The following is a 16,017-nucleotide window of genomic DNA, read 5'->3' as shown; positions in this document are numbered from 1 at the left end:
GCAACAGTTCCACCGCAGGCACATGGCAACACTACAGGCAACACAGGAAACATGGCAACAGCCCACATGTGTGCTGTAAACTGTAAACGAGGAGCGCTGCATTCGTCTGCTTTGATAGTTTTTATCTTTCATCTTTGTTTTTTGCTTTTTTGCCTTTGAAGCTGATACGATTTTCACTTCTTTCTGCAGCAGACGACTGTTTATAGGGGCCACCTCCTTCATCACCCTCCGTCGTTCCACCATCATCAGCTACACCTCCATCTTCTTCTTTTCCAGCTCCATCACAGTAATCCTTGAAACTGTACGTTGGTTTGGATTCAGATGGATTTCTCTCCTCAGCTCTGCTTCTCCGTCTTTGACCTGTTTCTGGTTGTATCTGCCTCTGTGACAGAAAAGACTCTTATTTTCTGTCCTTTCTTGGGATTTTCAAGAACAAATCTTCACACTCGGTGATCGCTCCATCACCATTATCGACCGTTAAAATCAATAGGCTCATATTCTGTTTGTCATCTGCATACTGTTGTTACAGCTAAAGGCTGTGTTGGTGGCCCTCTCCCATTATTACCTACACAGAGTGTTTAATATAATGCTGATGCACATGCCAAACTAAAGAGATGGACGCCACAGCATCACTAAATCAGAACAGTAACTAACACAGACAGGAAAGCTGATGCAGAAGGCAGACGGTCCAATGATGGGAAAAGACTGGACGGCGAAATGAGGCATTTTAATGTTAAACCCACACAGCAGCAGGGGTGGGTCCACAGTTAGGCAACAGAGGTGATGCAGACGTTATAGAATAGAATAGAACATGTAAAACAAAACAGTTGGCGAGCTCCACACAAAGTAAAGAAAATATATATGTATTACATTATATAATAGCAAACAGAGGGGAATACACAGTCTAGAGCGATTGGAGAGAAAAGTGCTTGGAAGCAGTGCAAAGGGACTTTGTCTGCGTATAGAGTCCATGTGTGAGTGTACTGAGTGATGAGGGTTAGTCAGACCACGGCTCAGATTGGTGAGGGGGCGTAGTATGCCCCAGGGGAAGAGGTTGTGAGTCTGGAGGTGTGGGACGGGGTGGTGGGGAGGGGGGTAAGGGGTCATCTGTGATGGCCCTGGTTTACCTGAGACAGGAACTTGTTCTTCATGTTAATAACTGACCTTCTGGTGTGGATGGACCATCTCTTGGCATACCTTCTTCATGTCATATGATGGTGTTTGTCTCTGCCCTCTGAAGACCCTCAAGTTTTTTTCAGGACAATCAAATCCTCAGGAAGCCAGAGAAGCGCCAGAGCATCCAAATCACAGGATCGGTTTTAAATGACGAAGCAGCAAGACACACCCTCACCAAGTATCTGTTTCAACTTGAATGGACTTCAAATTATGCACCAGTTTTTAAATTGTGTTGATAGACCAAGTAAAACCAGAGTTTCCCTCAGTACTGTTGCCATGTTTGCTACAGGAAGGAAAGGTTGAAAAAACAAGACTTTTCAAAGAGAAGATGCTTCCGAGCAAAAAACATGACACACTCTTCCTATTGGCTGAAAAATGCAGCAAACCAAAAAATGATATGGCAACACCTGGCCTTTGGTTGCTTAGTAAAAGAGGAAAGTTGTGTGTGTGACGCCAAATGCAAGCGCAGTGATATTCATAGCGAGCTTTGAGATGTGAGAGATAAGCGGAGTGCAGCATAGTTGTTCTGTGTCACCATCATCACATCATTATAAGTGAACTAGCCCGACTTCACAGATGTCATTGCTATGTGTTCATTTACATCCAGAGCTGGACGTTCCAGTGTAGAAATCCCAGTCAGAACACGGATGCATCGGGAAGCCTGCACATTAAACTTTTTTGTGACTCCTGGGAGAACAGCTGCACTCATCGTGCTATTGGAGTTGAAAGAATGACACAGAATCAGAATCAGAAAGACTTTATTTATCCCCAAGGGGCAATTAACTTACAACAAAGCAGCATAACGTTGACAATAAGAACAGGCAATAAGAGTGAGATAACAAATACAAAGAATATACAGTATATACAGTTTTAAAATTACACAGTTTAAAATTAAAGTGAGCGACACGAGACCAGAGAAGCAGTTAATCCTACACCTGGTCCTGTTCAGCCAGACTTGTTGTTTCCTTGAATCTCTCAGAGGACGGTGTCGATTTAATGGGAACACAAAGTTAAAATGGAGCAGGTGAACCACAGCGACCCTCTAATGTACTTTAAAGTCTGGACAGGTTTCCCTGGCTCTAAGACGGTCGTTGGACGTTATTGTACAATAAGGTTATTCTTCTCGTTAACACGTCTTTCCTCATCCTGCCTCTGTCTCGCTCCATCTGTCTGTCTCTCTGTCGGGAATCACAACCATGTAGCATCAAATTGAAAACATCCATTAGCGTGAAGCCACATCAGAGTGGAGGGATCGGTGGATGGAGGGGTGGAGGGCACATGTGCCGTTGTTTGGAAAGGTATCTCATGTCAGCAGACGATGATTTATTTAGCAGAGAAGAAGTAGAAGAAGAAGAAGAAGAAGAGGAGGGATGAAATTATTTGCGTGTGAAAGAGCGGCGATGGAAATCAGCGGAGAGGAAGAAGAAAAAGAAGAAGATAAGGAGATAAGGAGACAGGATGAGGTGATTGTTGGGGAAAGGATAGAATTACACAGTCTGGGATTATCTGCACTCAGCCTCACCTGGTTTACAGGTGAGAGACAGGTGAGGCACCAGGTGAGTCAGGAGACAGAAACCTCTTGTGCAGGAATTCAACTATGCTGTGTTCCTCAGCAGGGATACGTTCAGCACAGGTTACTGTAACTTATCAATAACAAGTATTGATTAGAACATCATTGAACTACCTGAAAGCGCCAAACCTCCTGATTTCAAAGGTTTTTTGGCACCATACAGGAGGAAAAATTTCATGTTTCCTGCCTGTCTCCATCAATCATCATCTGATTATTGAGCAATAAAGTCTGAAAAGATGTTCCTTTTCAGCATCCCGGTCCAACTGATGACAGTGACAGAGCAAACATGGCTGCTGGCGGGTGCAGATATTTGGTTTATTCAGGGTAAGGGGCAGAGAGGAGAAGTATCACCGAGAGTGTGTGTGTGTGTAACGTGAGCATTTGGATGAGTATTGTCAGACTCGTCACCTTCACATAAATTTATCACATGTGAGGATGATGAAGATGAAGATCGTGGCCTAGTGTCTGCTTGAAGAAGATCCCGCCTGTGGAAACATTGTTTGCTCACCTGGTACTTAAGGTGCAGAAAATCCTCTTATATTTATATCTTATATCTTTACATTTTACCGTTCAAATCTCTTTGATATGAAAATCATCATCATCGTCGTCATCCTACTGGAGAATAGTTTTAACTCTAACCTCGCTGTATACAGCATTATGATGTGAGCGTGTTTTCTTTTAGGCTGTTGGACAGAAGCAGAGTTTTGATATCTCAGTTTCAGATTTGTTATGGAGTAATCTGCAGGATTGTAGGGCAGGGATAGCTCAGTAGGTGGGCAGGGATAGCTCAGTAGGTAGAGTGGTGGCCCCATGATCGGAAGGTCGGGGGTTCGACTCCACTGAACGGCTACCCTGAGGTACCCCTGAGCAAGGTACCGTCCCTACACACTGCTCCCCGGGCGCTGCACTGGTGGCTGCCCACTGCTTCACTGGGTGAATGGGTTAAATGCAGAGGAACTATTTCCCTATGGGGACTAACACGCACACTTTACTGTGAGTGTGTGTGCGAGGATCAGACTGGGTGGCTCCGCCGCCTGCCAGCCTCTGAACATAATCATCCACTGATGGATGTTAGCGTACACTGAAGGCAGGTAACAAGTGAGCTGAGGAGTGAGCGATCGTAATGGATCGTAGTGAAAGAGAGGAAGATGAGGCGGTCGAAGAGCGTCTGCGAGGACATAAAGGTTCACCCTGAGGACAGCTCAGTGAGTCCTGTCCCGACATGCTCTTGTCAAAACAACATTTATTACTCAGACCGAAACCCGCAGATGTCCAAACAGCAGCGCTTTGATCCTGTGCTGCAGGGGGCTCACTATGAGGCTCGGAGCCCACAAGGGGTCCTTCTGACAGTGGTCTCAGTGATGACTTCACATCCATGTTGCTGAATGAAGCTGGACTCACTAAAGGCCGCCTTCACCTGTGCACTAGGCTTACCTGTGACTCGGAAACACCTGTGGCAGTTTTAGATGTTAATTCGTCATCCTGTTAAACTTTTCTCTAAATAAGCTCTGAGATCAGCAAACTCAAAGAAAGAAAGTCCCACTAACATTCAATATTAATATTCCTGAAAACATCTGCGTGCCTGAATTAGCGTGAACTGTACTGAGGACGAGCCAGGTGTGAGTCGCTGTGTAACAGACGCTGATAACTTCATGGTGTTGTCTCCTTTCCAAGGTCATTGTGACAAAACTGTGTAACCTTGAACCGACTCTGGTACAGGTAGACCCCTGGTTGCCTAGGTAACCATTCAACGTATTAACTACACACTCATGTCAGTCAACAGTATCCTTGTCTGGGTTATTTTGTCTGTTGTTGATGAAGGTTACTCACGTTTGGTCTGTTGTCCACTCACTGCTTTACACTTTCTCAGCATCCATTTGAAAACACAGTTTTATTTATACGGTTTTAATTCTGCACAACAGTCCTTCTGAAGGTTTCTGCTGCCCTGTAAAGTCCCTGCAACACCACAGCTGATTCACTCTGCCCCGAATCAGCTCGTTGCTTTATTAAATTCACAATCTGTTTCATTTTATAGTTAGCACAGTCTCACACTAAAGCTATAGGAACCATTTTTATCTGTTTTTATCATAATGATAAAATTATAACTGATGATGTGTACTTATAGTCGATATTGTGTGTTGCTGATTGAGAGCCTGCTCATTTAACCCCTGTCAGATCTTAAAGGGCCATTCCACCAGTTTGTTTCATACTGTTAAAGACATGAGTGTGGGTTTGATTTCAGAAAGAATCGAGAAACAGCAGAGTGTGAAGATCAGCTGCTTTAATGTGTCACTTCAACAGGTTCAGATCTCCTCAGTCAAACGTTGTTTGTTCTTCCAGGTTCAGGAAAAGGCAGTGGCTTTAACAGATAGAATAAATACTCCAAGTGCATACAGGTCATTATGATTTCTGATTGCAGAGTGTTTAAAAGTCTCTCACGTGAAAGTCTTTTCAGACGTTTTAGTTCTACTTTATTTATGGATATATATATATGTTTGGATCCAGCTTTCAGTCACATCTCAGGGTCTTCCTCGGCACACAGAGACACTTATAGTTCAGTTTTGATCTTTGACATCGCCCCTTTGTTGCAGCCCTCTGTTTTCAGATGCTCACAGAAATTTGTTCCAGTGAAACTAATAAAATGTTCTTAAAAATATGAAACATGATTAAATGGGTTTTGAAATAAAGGAAATCCAGTCCAACAAACAGTGCGACGTGTGTGCTGGTTATTCAGTAATGAATCTCAGTCTGCTGATGGAGCCAAATGTTCTCATTCTGACATGATGACTTCCTGTGCTCACTGCCAGTTTAATTCTGTGACTCTATATCTTACGTAGATGAGATGGGATCTATATAGGTTATACAATCTATGACTATCTCTGTGACATCAATGTGATGTCATATGATATTTAATGATAATTACAGATACAGAGTGTAAAAAACCCAGCAGGAAACCAAGTGTTCAGAGCAGTGACCTTAGCTTTAGACTGTTAGGCTCTGTTATTTGAAACTTTGGCCAAAGTTGATATGAAGACTATCCATCGAAATACAAATTTGTGTTTTGTGGTGAAAACATAAAACCTTCTGCTCAAATATGCTGTACAGTTTGTCGTGTCTTGACTAGATTTTGGAGATTACCACGAATCAGCGTGTCAGCCTGTTTCAGGAAATATCAGAAAGTTGAAAGATAATAAATAATATACACAGTATTTTAATGATTTATGCTGTTTTTCTTTTGTGAGAAGCACCTAAAGGGTGAGCTCCAGAAACACCAGCCCAGTAACAGGATACTGGTTGCAAATATTCCCATTTGCCTGAGTTCCTCCCCTGAACGTCTCCAGAGGTGATTCTCTGACGTCCGACGTGAAAAAGATCATCGTTTGATAAGTGAATTTTTCCAGAAAGTCTCTCAGGGACCAAAACCTGGATTCAGACTGATCCTCTTGGTACCTGAATGGTCCAGTGATACTAGCAGCCATAGGAAGTTTGCGGCAGTGGTAACAGTGATGGATGTATTGCTCCCTCAGTAGTCGTCGTAGCGGTATGTGTTGGGGTACGAGTAGCGGTAGTCGTAGCCGTCAGCCCGTTCGGTTTTGGTCTGAAGAGGCTCAGGCTGGAAAGATAGAGACTTGATGACTCCACCCGAATCCTCTGTCACCTTCACCTCGGTGGAGTATGAGGATGAGGAGGGGTCGTCTAGTAAGGAGGAGCAGCCAGGAAGGCCAGCAGGTTTGGAGGGAGTGCAGGGCTGGTAAGAGGGCAGGCCGACAGAGGGTTTGGGACACGACTGGTAAGGAGGGAGGGCAGCAGGAGGCTTCGGACACGGTTGATAGGAGACCTGAGGAGGAACACAGGAGGTGATAATGTGACAACGACATTATTTACAGGTGAAACAGATATTCAAGCTTCTATGTCAGCCAATTGTTTTCAGTTTACAGTGAAATACACAAGGTCAACCATGTGCAAGTCCAACTACAAAACACGTATCTCATACCTGACTCTTACGCATGTCTCCTGCAGGCTCTACAAGTTGAGACAAACCTCAGGTTTTGAGGGTTACTCACCTTGGTTGTCGTTGTGATGATGGTCTGCAGTGCTGCTGGTGAACCCGGGTTGTTGCTGGCATAACGGCAAGGGTACTCTGTGCTGTAGTAATGGTGGTTGTCACTGTAGGGGGCAGAGTTCTTCAGCAGTTCTTTCCATCCAGAAGGGGTCTTTGTCTGGGGGTCAAAGGAGGTAGAGGAGGAGGAGAGAGGAGCTGACGATGGAGACGAGGACGACGAGGAACCCAGGACCGGGGCCACTCTGCACAGAAACCAGAATCTGGTTTAAACCTGTGAAACTTTACATGTCATTTATGGTGCATTTTATTATTTTTACACTACCAGAAACTGTTTTGAGGAATATCTGAAGCTAACCTAGGGTCGCAAAGGTCAGAGGTCACAGGATATGAAGGTGAGGTCAGGTATCCTTGGAAGTCATATCCGGGCCTGCTCATATAAAGCCTGGGATTGGCTGGTTTCTGAAGTGTTGGTGTGCTCTCTCCCAGTGCATTGTGGGGGTTGTAGTAGGTTTCTGGGCTTTGGAATGCTGGGTAGTGCTGAGGGAAGTTTGGTTCAATGAAGGAAATCCTATCCGTTGGTTCAACGCAGGAGAGGAGCGCAGGGCCAAGAGCCTAAAGGGAAAATTACAGGGAAACAGTAAGTAAACAGCAGAGATGTGAACAAACAGTGGTTATTGTTTGTGGCTTATTGGTAGCAACCTGTGTTTCAATGAGTCGTCTCTTTGGTGTGAATGGAGGTGAGTTGACTCGTCTCTTTACTGAACTCCTTCTGGCTTCAGTCTCTGATTTGGACTCTGGTCTGGGATGATCATGAACACCTTTTGCCTGGAGGACAATAATAGTAACATCAAATTCACAAAAATGTCATTTAGATAAATAGATACATAAATAAAAACACTGAATTTGATTTGTACCCTAATTTTGACAGTTGTAGTTTAAACCTGTTTAAAACTGTACCGAATAAAATATGATGGAAATCATTGTTTCATGATAAACAGAACAAAATCAACACATCAAAACTTAAATCTTTTTAAAGATGCAGCAATACATTTCAATAAAGTTGCAGTAAAGGTTGTGCAATAAACATCTGATGGACCAGCAACTATAGATAATTCAACAGTTCAAACCGAACATTGTTAGCGTTAGCGTGATCCGAGCCTTAATCCAAAGATTGATTTTTATCCTTCTCAATCATCCAGGTAAGGAAATCCCAGAAAACATTAAACATTTCTCTCACTGAAAATGCAGATAAACACAATTAATGTTGTGATTCTATCATCAGTGTTTCATCATTTGACAAAAGATTTTGGAGAATCTGAAAAAACTTGTAGACACGAAAAGGCTGCAGTGTTCAGAGGGTTGACGAAGACCCGATGATGCCCTTTGATAACTGCTTTATTCAAATGTGTTGCAGTTAGTTTTAAACCAAACACAAAATGAGCAAATATTTCTTATTAGCTATCATTTAAATATTTATTCATGTTTAAATATTTTAAATACAATTTTTTTTCACTGACAGTGTTACAGCTAGAAAACCAGTTGTGCTGATAATCAAATTGGGGCGATCGTGGCTCAAGAGTTGGCAGTTTGTCTTGCAATTGGAAGGTTGCCGGTTCGAGCCCCGGCTTGGACAGTCTTGGTCGTTGTGTCCTTGGGCAAGACACTTCACCTACTGGTGATTGTCAGAGGGGCCGATGGTGCGATATGGCAGCCTCGCTTCTGTCAGTCTGCCCCAGGACAGCTGTGGCTACAACTGTAGCTGCCTCCACCAGTGTGTGAATGTGAGAGTGAATGAATAGTGGAATTGTAAGCGCTTTGGGTGCCTAGAAAAGTGTTATATAAATGCAATCCATTATTATTAATCAACCTGGAAGAAGATGGCCTTTCCATCGACTCTCCAGAAGTTGGTGACAGGGTAACCACTGTGACCACGGCATGGGAGCAGCTCCAGAGCAGCATTACAATTGGGACAAAGCTTCTCTGAAACACACAAGAAAAATAAACTGGTCAGGTGAACGTGAACACAGGTGAGGAAGTCCTGAGAAGTCTTTGGTCCAGGCTCTTCTTACTCTGCTGCTTCTGCCGGGCTTTGTCACAGATGGCAGGTCGAAGCTGAAGTCTGGATCCATCAGGCAGTGTGCAGCCTCGAGAACAAACCACCACACCTAAACACGATTTCTTCAAGATCTGACAGTTGTGGTTGTTGGTGTTTCTCATTGCCCAGCCAGACAGATGTCTCTGAGCATTCTTATCTTCAGCTGCAAAACAAAATCCACCAAACAGTGACTTTTAGACCACTGAGCAATTATATTTCCCTATTTAATAATTTCATGGTGTATATTTTAAAATGTATTCAACCAACTCCAACATCTCATTGGTTAGCCACAGCCAATCAAGACAGAAACAGCTTTAGTGAAGGTTACAAATGATCTTCTTATGGCCTCTGACAGTGGACTCATCTCTGTGCTTGTCCTGCTAGACCTTAGTGCAGCATTCGATACTGTCGACCATAATATCCTATTAGAGCGATTAGAACATGCTGTAGGTATTACAGGTACTGTGCTGCAGTGGTTTGTATCATATCTATCTAATAGACTCCAGTTTGTGCATGTAAATAGAGAGTCCTCTTCACACACACAATTATGGAGTTCCACAGGGTTCAGTGCTAGGACCAATTCTGTTTACATTATACATGCTTCCCTTAGGCAGCATCATTAGAAGACATAGCATACATTTACACTGCTATGCAGATGACACCCAGCTCTATCTGTCCATGAAGCCAGATAACACACACCAATGAGTTAAACTGCAGGAATGTCTTAAAGACATAAAGACCTGGATGGCCGCTAACTTTCTGCTTCTTAATTCAGATCAAACTGAGGTTATTGTACTCGGCCCTGAAAAGCCTAGAAATATGGTATCTAACCAGATTCTTACTCTGGATGGCATTACCTTGGCCTCCAGTAACACTGTGAGGAACCTTGGAGTCATTTTTGACCAGGACATGTCCTTCAATGCACATATTAAACAAATATGTAAGACTGCGTTCTTCCATTTGTGCAACATCTCTAAAGTTAGAAATATCCTGTCTCAGAGTGACGCTGAAAAACTAGTTCATGCATTTATTACTTCCAGGCTGGATGACTGTAATTCATTATTATCAGGATGTCCAAAAAACTCCCTAAAAAGCCTTCAGCTAATCCAAAATGCTGCAGCAAGAGTACTGACAGGGACTAGAAAGAGAGAGCAGATTTCTCCTGTTTTGGCTTCCCATCATTGACTCCCCGTTAAATCCTCACATTTTTAACATCCTGTTAAAAGGGAGTTTTTCCTTCCCATTGTCGCCAAAGTGCATGCGGTGTCCAACTCCAGGCCTCGAGGGCAGGTTTCAGATCTCACCCTGGGTCAACACACCTGAATCACATGATTAGGCCTCTGGAGAACTTCGAGACATGTTGAGGAGGTCATCTAGCCATTTAAATCGGCTGTGTTGGATCAAGGACACATCTAAAACCTGCAGGACAGTTGGACACCCTGCTGTGGGTCTCTACTCTACAACATAAAACTCATGAATTTGGGACTATATTGGTAAAAAAATTAACTAAACTGAACTAAAATGCTTTTTATTTACTTGTTGCCATGGTAAGTCGTGACTTTCTTTCTCTGGTCAGACATGCACTTAACTCAGCTGACTGAACAAACTCCTTTTATTATGTTTTGAGTAATTACCCAAACACTGCAGCATGTTTATGACATTTTAAAACAATTTCACAATAATAACTTGTACATATATATTTTGACATGTAATCATGCTCCCTAAAAGAAAATGACTGAGAAGGTCAAATAAAGTTTAAAAATGATTAAAGCTGAGTGGGAATCAACCTACAGGCTCATAAATCTTCACATCATGTCTTTTATGTTTGGACAGAATTTAAATAAACAAAAATTTAAAAAAATCTTAGCAACACGAAAAAGTTTCTCACCGCTGTAAATGTACCGAACGTAACCGTCTGTCCACTCCTGGAACGGGTCAAACTGCTTCGTGTCCTGCAGACAGACGAACACACACACGGGTAAGACTTTGAAGCTCTGACTCAATGCGCTTTATGTATTTATTGTTGCTGACATAATAATATAATATGATATAATAATGAAAATAAAGGCGAAATTATGAGTCAAAGGCCGCTACACAGGAATAGATTACTGCAGTGATCGATCAGCTGATGATGGTGTGACGCACCGATGCCCTCACACTGAAACAGACCTGGGCTGTACCCCAATTCAGGGTCTAAAAGTACGCAGCCTCAACGGTCCTCAAGGGCCGCGTACTCAAAGACCGCTAAGGCCGGAAGTGCGAGGCTTGTGAAATGGGCGGTCTAGCCTCCATCGCGCTGCCCAGGTTGCCTAGCAACCATGATAGCTGGAAACGTGTAGTTGACAGAAATGAAGGAGAACATATTTTGTTCATTTGTTTGTTTGTTTCTACACGAGCTTTGTGTGATTTATATACTGCCCCCTTGTGGTCATCCTACAAACAATGTAGCATGCAGAAGCTGCATGTTGCATATAATGATGCGATGAGAATCCTTTGCAGGATACCTAGAAGTGGTAGTGCCAGCCAGATGTTTGTAGCTGTGAGTGTTTGGACTTTTAAAGCACTTTTAAGAAAGTTAATGTTCAATTTTAGAGAACGACTGGATGGTTCGAGTAACAGTATAATTTTAGCACTTACAGATCCGACAGTGAGTGGTTCCCGTTACTCATCCAGTCTCAGAAAGCACTGGTTAAAGTGTTTGTGTATTTATTGATTTATTTTAAGTAATTGTGTTTTATGTATATTATGGTTTTATATTTTTACAAATGCTTTATATACTTATTTATATACATATATATATTTAATGGTATACCTTGTGTTGTGTGTGTGTGTGTGGGGGGGGGGGGGGGGGGAGTTGTGTGTGTGTGTTTCTTGTCTTGTTTTTATGGACATGTAGTCTGCCAATAAAGATTGAATTGAATTGAATTGATTTAATAAGTATCTGAGGCTGAGACCACAGGACTGTAAAACATGATTGTTGGGCTTCATATCTGTACTGAACAGTCATATAAGATTAGTTAGTAAATAACAATTAGTTAATGTTGTTCATGAGACTAAAGTCAGTGTAAATATAATATGGCCAATATTATAGTTATTATATTAATCATTATTAGTTATTACAGCAGTGAGTTTGAACTCTCAAATCAAATCACTTCTATTGTCACATCACATGTGCAGGTACACTGGTACAGCACATGTGAGTGAACTCTGTGTCAAACACTGAGCTTCAGTAAAGATTCAAGTTGAAGTTATTTATGTTTCCTATCACCTTAAATCTTCACTCAAAGACACTCAAGTATCTGTGACAGTGTGTATACAGATGTATCATATATGAGAGACAAATATTGTTCGTTTAATATGTTGGCATTACTAAATTTGGCTCAATGCTTACAAATATGTGTAAAAAGAAAATGTACGAGCTGTGATAACTGTTTCTGATAGAATGAAGAGTAGACTGATATATGAAATATTCCTTTATTGGGTGAGAAAATCAGACCATGTCATAACTGCTGTAAGTCACACAGAATAGATATCAGAGCCTTAAACAGGCTGACTTCTGCTAAATGGGTCAAACTGGGCAGAAAGTCTACAAACACATAACATCCTTATAGAATATGATGTAACACATCCTGATCGGATACAGCCCTGAACGCTGTGTGAAATGTACGGTGGCCCCGAGAAAACACACGTGCTTACTGATGTTGGTAAATCTTTGTCTGATTCTGTGAATAGATGTGTGAGCGTTATCAGTAAAGTGTGAAAAGTTTATCTTTAACAAAGAAAAACGCCAGACTCACAGTCAGGAAACAGAAAAAACACTGAAAACGACCTTAAATTCATACAAACATTCAGTTACATCATTTCACTCAAACAAGGAACCGCACATTTTAAACTCGTTTTATTTCCACGTTACACTGGAGACACGTCTCGGCTCATCGCCGTGGTGGGAACACGTCGGTACCTACGCGGCTAATAGAGTAGACCTCGCATCACAGGACAGAAGCCAGCTCCAGTCTGACCAGCACCAACTTGCTGCTTATTATTGTCCTCACTGGGAGGGTTTCTTCAACAAAGTCTTCAGGTAGCAGCGACTTCACACCACGGCCCGTTCCACGGAGTTGCACTCGTGTTTAGTTTGAAACAGCGGCCGGTTTATATCTCCAGAATCCAGTCTTAGGACGTCCAGTCAGAGACATCAGAGGATCATAGTGGGCCAAACCCAGGAGACCAGAGACGAGAGCCCGGTACATGAACCAGCCCACGGCACTTTAAGCGGAGGAGCCCAGATTAAAAACGGCTGGTTCAGTGCGATCGTGGAAAATCCTCTGCACATATTTTCACGCAGCTCTCCAAAAAGCGATTCTTTGAATCACTTTGAGTTAAATGTAGATGACTAGTCAACGGTTTGTTTATTGAAATAATTACTGATTATTTATGTCTATTTATATCTATTAATGTCTCACACAAAGCACCGCAACAATTTCCTAATGTTGCAAATCTGCTCAACGTTTGGCAATAAAACTCTTGATTCTGATTCGTACAAACAAAAAAAATCATTTGACCCGATTCGTGAAATGTAATCTCATTACTTAAAATTATTTGGGCGTAAATATTTCTGGAGCAAATTTTGAATTTCTTGTCAGGCAGTGAATTAACAAACAACCAAACCCCGTTTCCACGTGACCCGAAACCATTCGGCAAACATTCTTACCCATGTCCACGTCCAGGATCATGACAAGGAGCGTGGACAGTCGGCTGGGAGTCAGGCTGTGAAGCCAGATAAAGTCTAGTCCAGGCCGTGGCCCTCAGCGGCCTCTGAACCACACTATTTATCCTGCATCAGCTCCATCATTTGAATTCGATCTGAAAAATCAGCTCTGAGTGTAAAAGCTGTGTCCCGGATCGATCACAGATATCGATCAGCGTGGGAGCTGTGTGCGATGGGAGATGTGTGTTTGGTTTCACTGGAAACAAAAACACACAAACCAGTTTTTTCTGTTTGAGCAACAACAGAGCGGAGAGCCGAGTCAGCACGGGTCACACGAACCTTCACATAACCTTCAAACAACCTCCAGAAAAACAGAGTCAAAGAGCCGAGTCAGCGCGGGTCACACGGCGGCTTCACGTAACCTTCAAACAACCTCCACAAAACCTCTGACTCTGCACCGGTCTGTGGGAATGTGTGAAACTTTCACGCGTGACACATTCTCCTGATTCAAACCACTGAACTGAAGTAATAATACAAATATTATTTATTATCAATAATAATTATTGATTATTATTACCAAATTAATGAAAACGTGTTTGTGAAGGCTCGTCTGTTTGGATCTGCGCATGTCATGAAAAAAATAAAAATAAAATAAAAACGTGTCTGAAAAAACGCCTGCAGGAGAAACATGATTTTATTCAACGGACATTTTTCACATTCATTACATTAAAAAGAACTGAAATATAATTTGTTCTGCTTGTTCTTAAATGTGGGGTTTTTCAGTCCGCTCTCTCTCTCTCTCACACACACACACACACACACACTACAAATAAATGTCTTTATTTTTTATTAAATCCTCTGAACAGTTTGTTTAAATAAAGTTTTGTAGAATAAGATACTGGAGAACGTGTTTAATGATGTGAAAGTGACCGATTATCGATAACTGATCAATAATCCAATCAAACTTTCAAAGACTCGACCTGTGAATGTAAATAAAAACAGGTCGATGGTTTGATTATTGATCAAACACGTTCATGTGTTCCATACAAGGCAGAAAAATCCAGAAACTACAAACAAACATTTTCTCGATGCAGAACAGCTGATTTCAATATTGTGTTTTTATTTTGAAGCGCCTTGAGGCGACTTTTGTTGTGATTTGGCGCTATATAAATAAAATTTAATTGAATTGAATTTTGTAACCCTTTTAAACTTCGACCTCTGCCCTCCTCTAATTCCTCATGCACGACTGAGTGTTTGTAATGTCAGTTACTGCATCATATATTCATTATAGATTTTTAGTTAATTATCGATAATTACGTGCATCAGGAATGGACATGGTTTCGCGCTGGGATGTGTCAAAGCTTCCATGTAAATCACACACTGGACCGTTTTCTTTAGACCATCTCACAAAATCAAAATAAATAAAATAAGAAACATTTATTGAGTTGCTCACTTTGATTTCTGTAGACTTATAAATTCAAATAATGTTATAATATAATAAGCAGTGTGTACGCTCTTATTAATGAACGAATTCCTTTTTATTGTGACACTTATATGTGTGTAAATATTCTGCATGAACGAGTTATTTTTCAGATATTTGTTTAGTTTTCAAAAGCTTATTTTTAAACGTGGATATTTGGGTTTGTCACTGTGTGTTCGCTCACACTCTCAGACCTGCTGCTCTTTCACATTTTTATTTTATTTATTTATTTATTTTTCGTTTCATTTTCTCGAAAGCAAAAAATCTAACTAAATTCAAACACTTTTTTTTAATTTAATTTGAGCTCCAGATGTGACGACAATTCTCCAGAGGTGGCCTGTAATTCTAAAACAAACTCGGATTATTTCTATGCAAATTAAAAACATCTGACTTTAATTTTATTTTCGTCTTTTGCTTTTTCTGTTTGTTTCTTCTTGCCGCGTTTGTGCTCGGAGCGGATCAAACTGTGATCACTGATGAACAAACGTCTCCGGCCCTGACTCCCTGCTTCTCCAGACTCCGTTCATTGTCTGCCTAATTTAAGCTTCCTTCTTATTTCCTCTCAATCTTTTTTTATTGATTACATTTAAAATCAATAAAGGATGACTGGGATCACGTGGTACCTGGGGCAGCTTGGGGTCATTGATGTCCCACGTTAACTTCATCCCGACGGAACACACGCAGTCCGCCTCCTCGCGCTCCTCGGCACGGGACATCCTCCTGCCGCTGGCGGGCCTGACCCTGTCCTCTTCGGCTCTCCGATGGTTCTTTCGAAATCAAAGAATTAGAATCTGAGCCAAATTAAAAGTTTTCAAACCTCTTTTCAAACCGGAAGTCCGCAGGTGAAATAAAACATTCAAAATGATCCGCGTGACTCCGGACAGCGCGTGCAGCTCTGTAGAGGACTCAGGTAGAAGTGAGAGGA

The 16,017-nt window shown here is 41.8% G+C and overlaps 1 protein-coding gene across 3 annotated transcripts; it reads right to left on the bottom strand.

The window, feature by feature from the left end:
- Nucleotides 1–5,027: 5,027 nt before the first annotated feature.
- On the bottom strand, nucleotides 5,028–15,984 carry gcm2 (GCM transcription factor 2). 3 transcript variants are annotated; one of them, XM_086305085.1, is made up of 8 exons: nucleotides 15,716–15,984; nucleotides 10,793–10,856; nucleotides 8,879–9,067; nucleotides 8,677–8,789; nucleotides 7,509–7,634; nucleotides 7,165–7,421; nucleotides 6,811–7,051; nucleotides 5,028–6,584 (listed from the first exon to the last, which is right to left on the bottom strand). In XM_086305085.1, exons 1-8 carry the CDS (start codon nucleotides 15,806–15,808, stop codon nucleotides 6,270–6,272), a joined length of 1,398 nt encoding a protein of 465 aa, XP_086161211.1. In that variant the 5' UTR covers nucleotides 15,809–15,984; the 3' UTR covers nucleotides 5,028–6,269. The 3 variants fall into 3 exon arrangements, with proteins under 3 accessions (XP_086161211.1, XP_086161212.1, XP_086161213.1); XM_086305086.1 differs by lacking the exon at nucleotides 15,716–15,984 and adding an exon at nucleotides 11,050–11,150; XM_086305087.1 differs by lacking the exon at nucleotides 15,716–15,984 and adding an exon at nucleotides 11,074–11,149.
- Nucleotides 15,985–16,017: the final 33 nt, after the last annotated feature.

This window comes from Aulonocara sp. 'chitande type north' Nkhata Bay, linkage group LG9, assembly GCF_057382095.1.
Source record: "Aulonocara sp. 'chitande type north' Nkhata Bay isolate Kocher_YH1m ecotype deep benthic linkage group LG9, A_spYH_male_GT1.1, whole genome shotgun sequence".
In the NCBI taxonomy this organism is placed as follows: Eukaryota; Metazoa; Chordata; class Actinopteri; order Cichliformes; family Cichlidae; genus Aulonocara; species Aulonocara sp. 'chitande type north' Nkhata Bay.
This window is presented reverse-complemented; position numbering and strand designations above follow the sequence as displayed.

Coding starts and splice junctions, on each gene's coding strand:
- gcm2 (XM_086305085.1), bottom strand. CDS start 15,808: ATGTCCCGTGCCGAGGAGCGCGAGGAGGCGGACTGCGTGTGTTCCGTC. Junction 8,790..8,878: donor AGCCCGGCAGAAGCAGCAGA/GTAAGAAGAGCC, acceptor TGTGTGTTTCAG/AGAAGCTTTGTCCCAATTGT. Junction 7,052..7,164: donor TCTGACCTTTGCGACCCTAG/GTTAGCTTCAGA, acceptor GTTTCTGTGCAG/AGTGGCCCCGGTCCTGGGTT.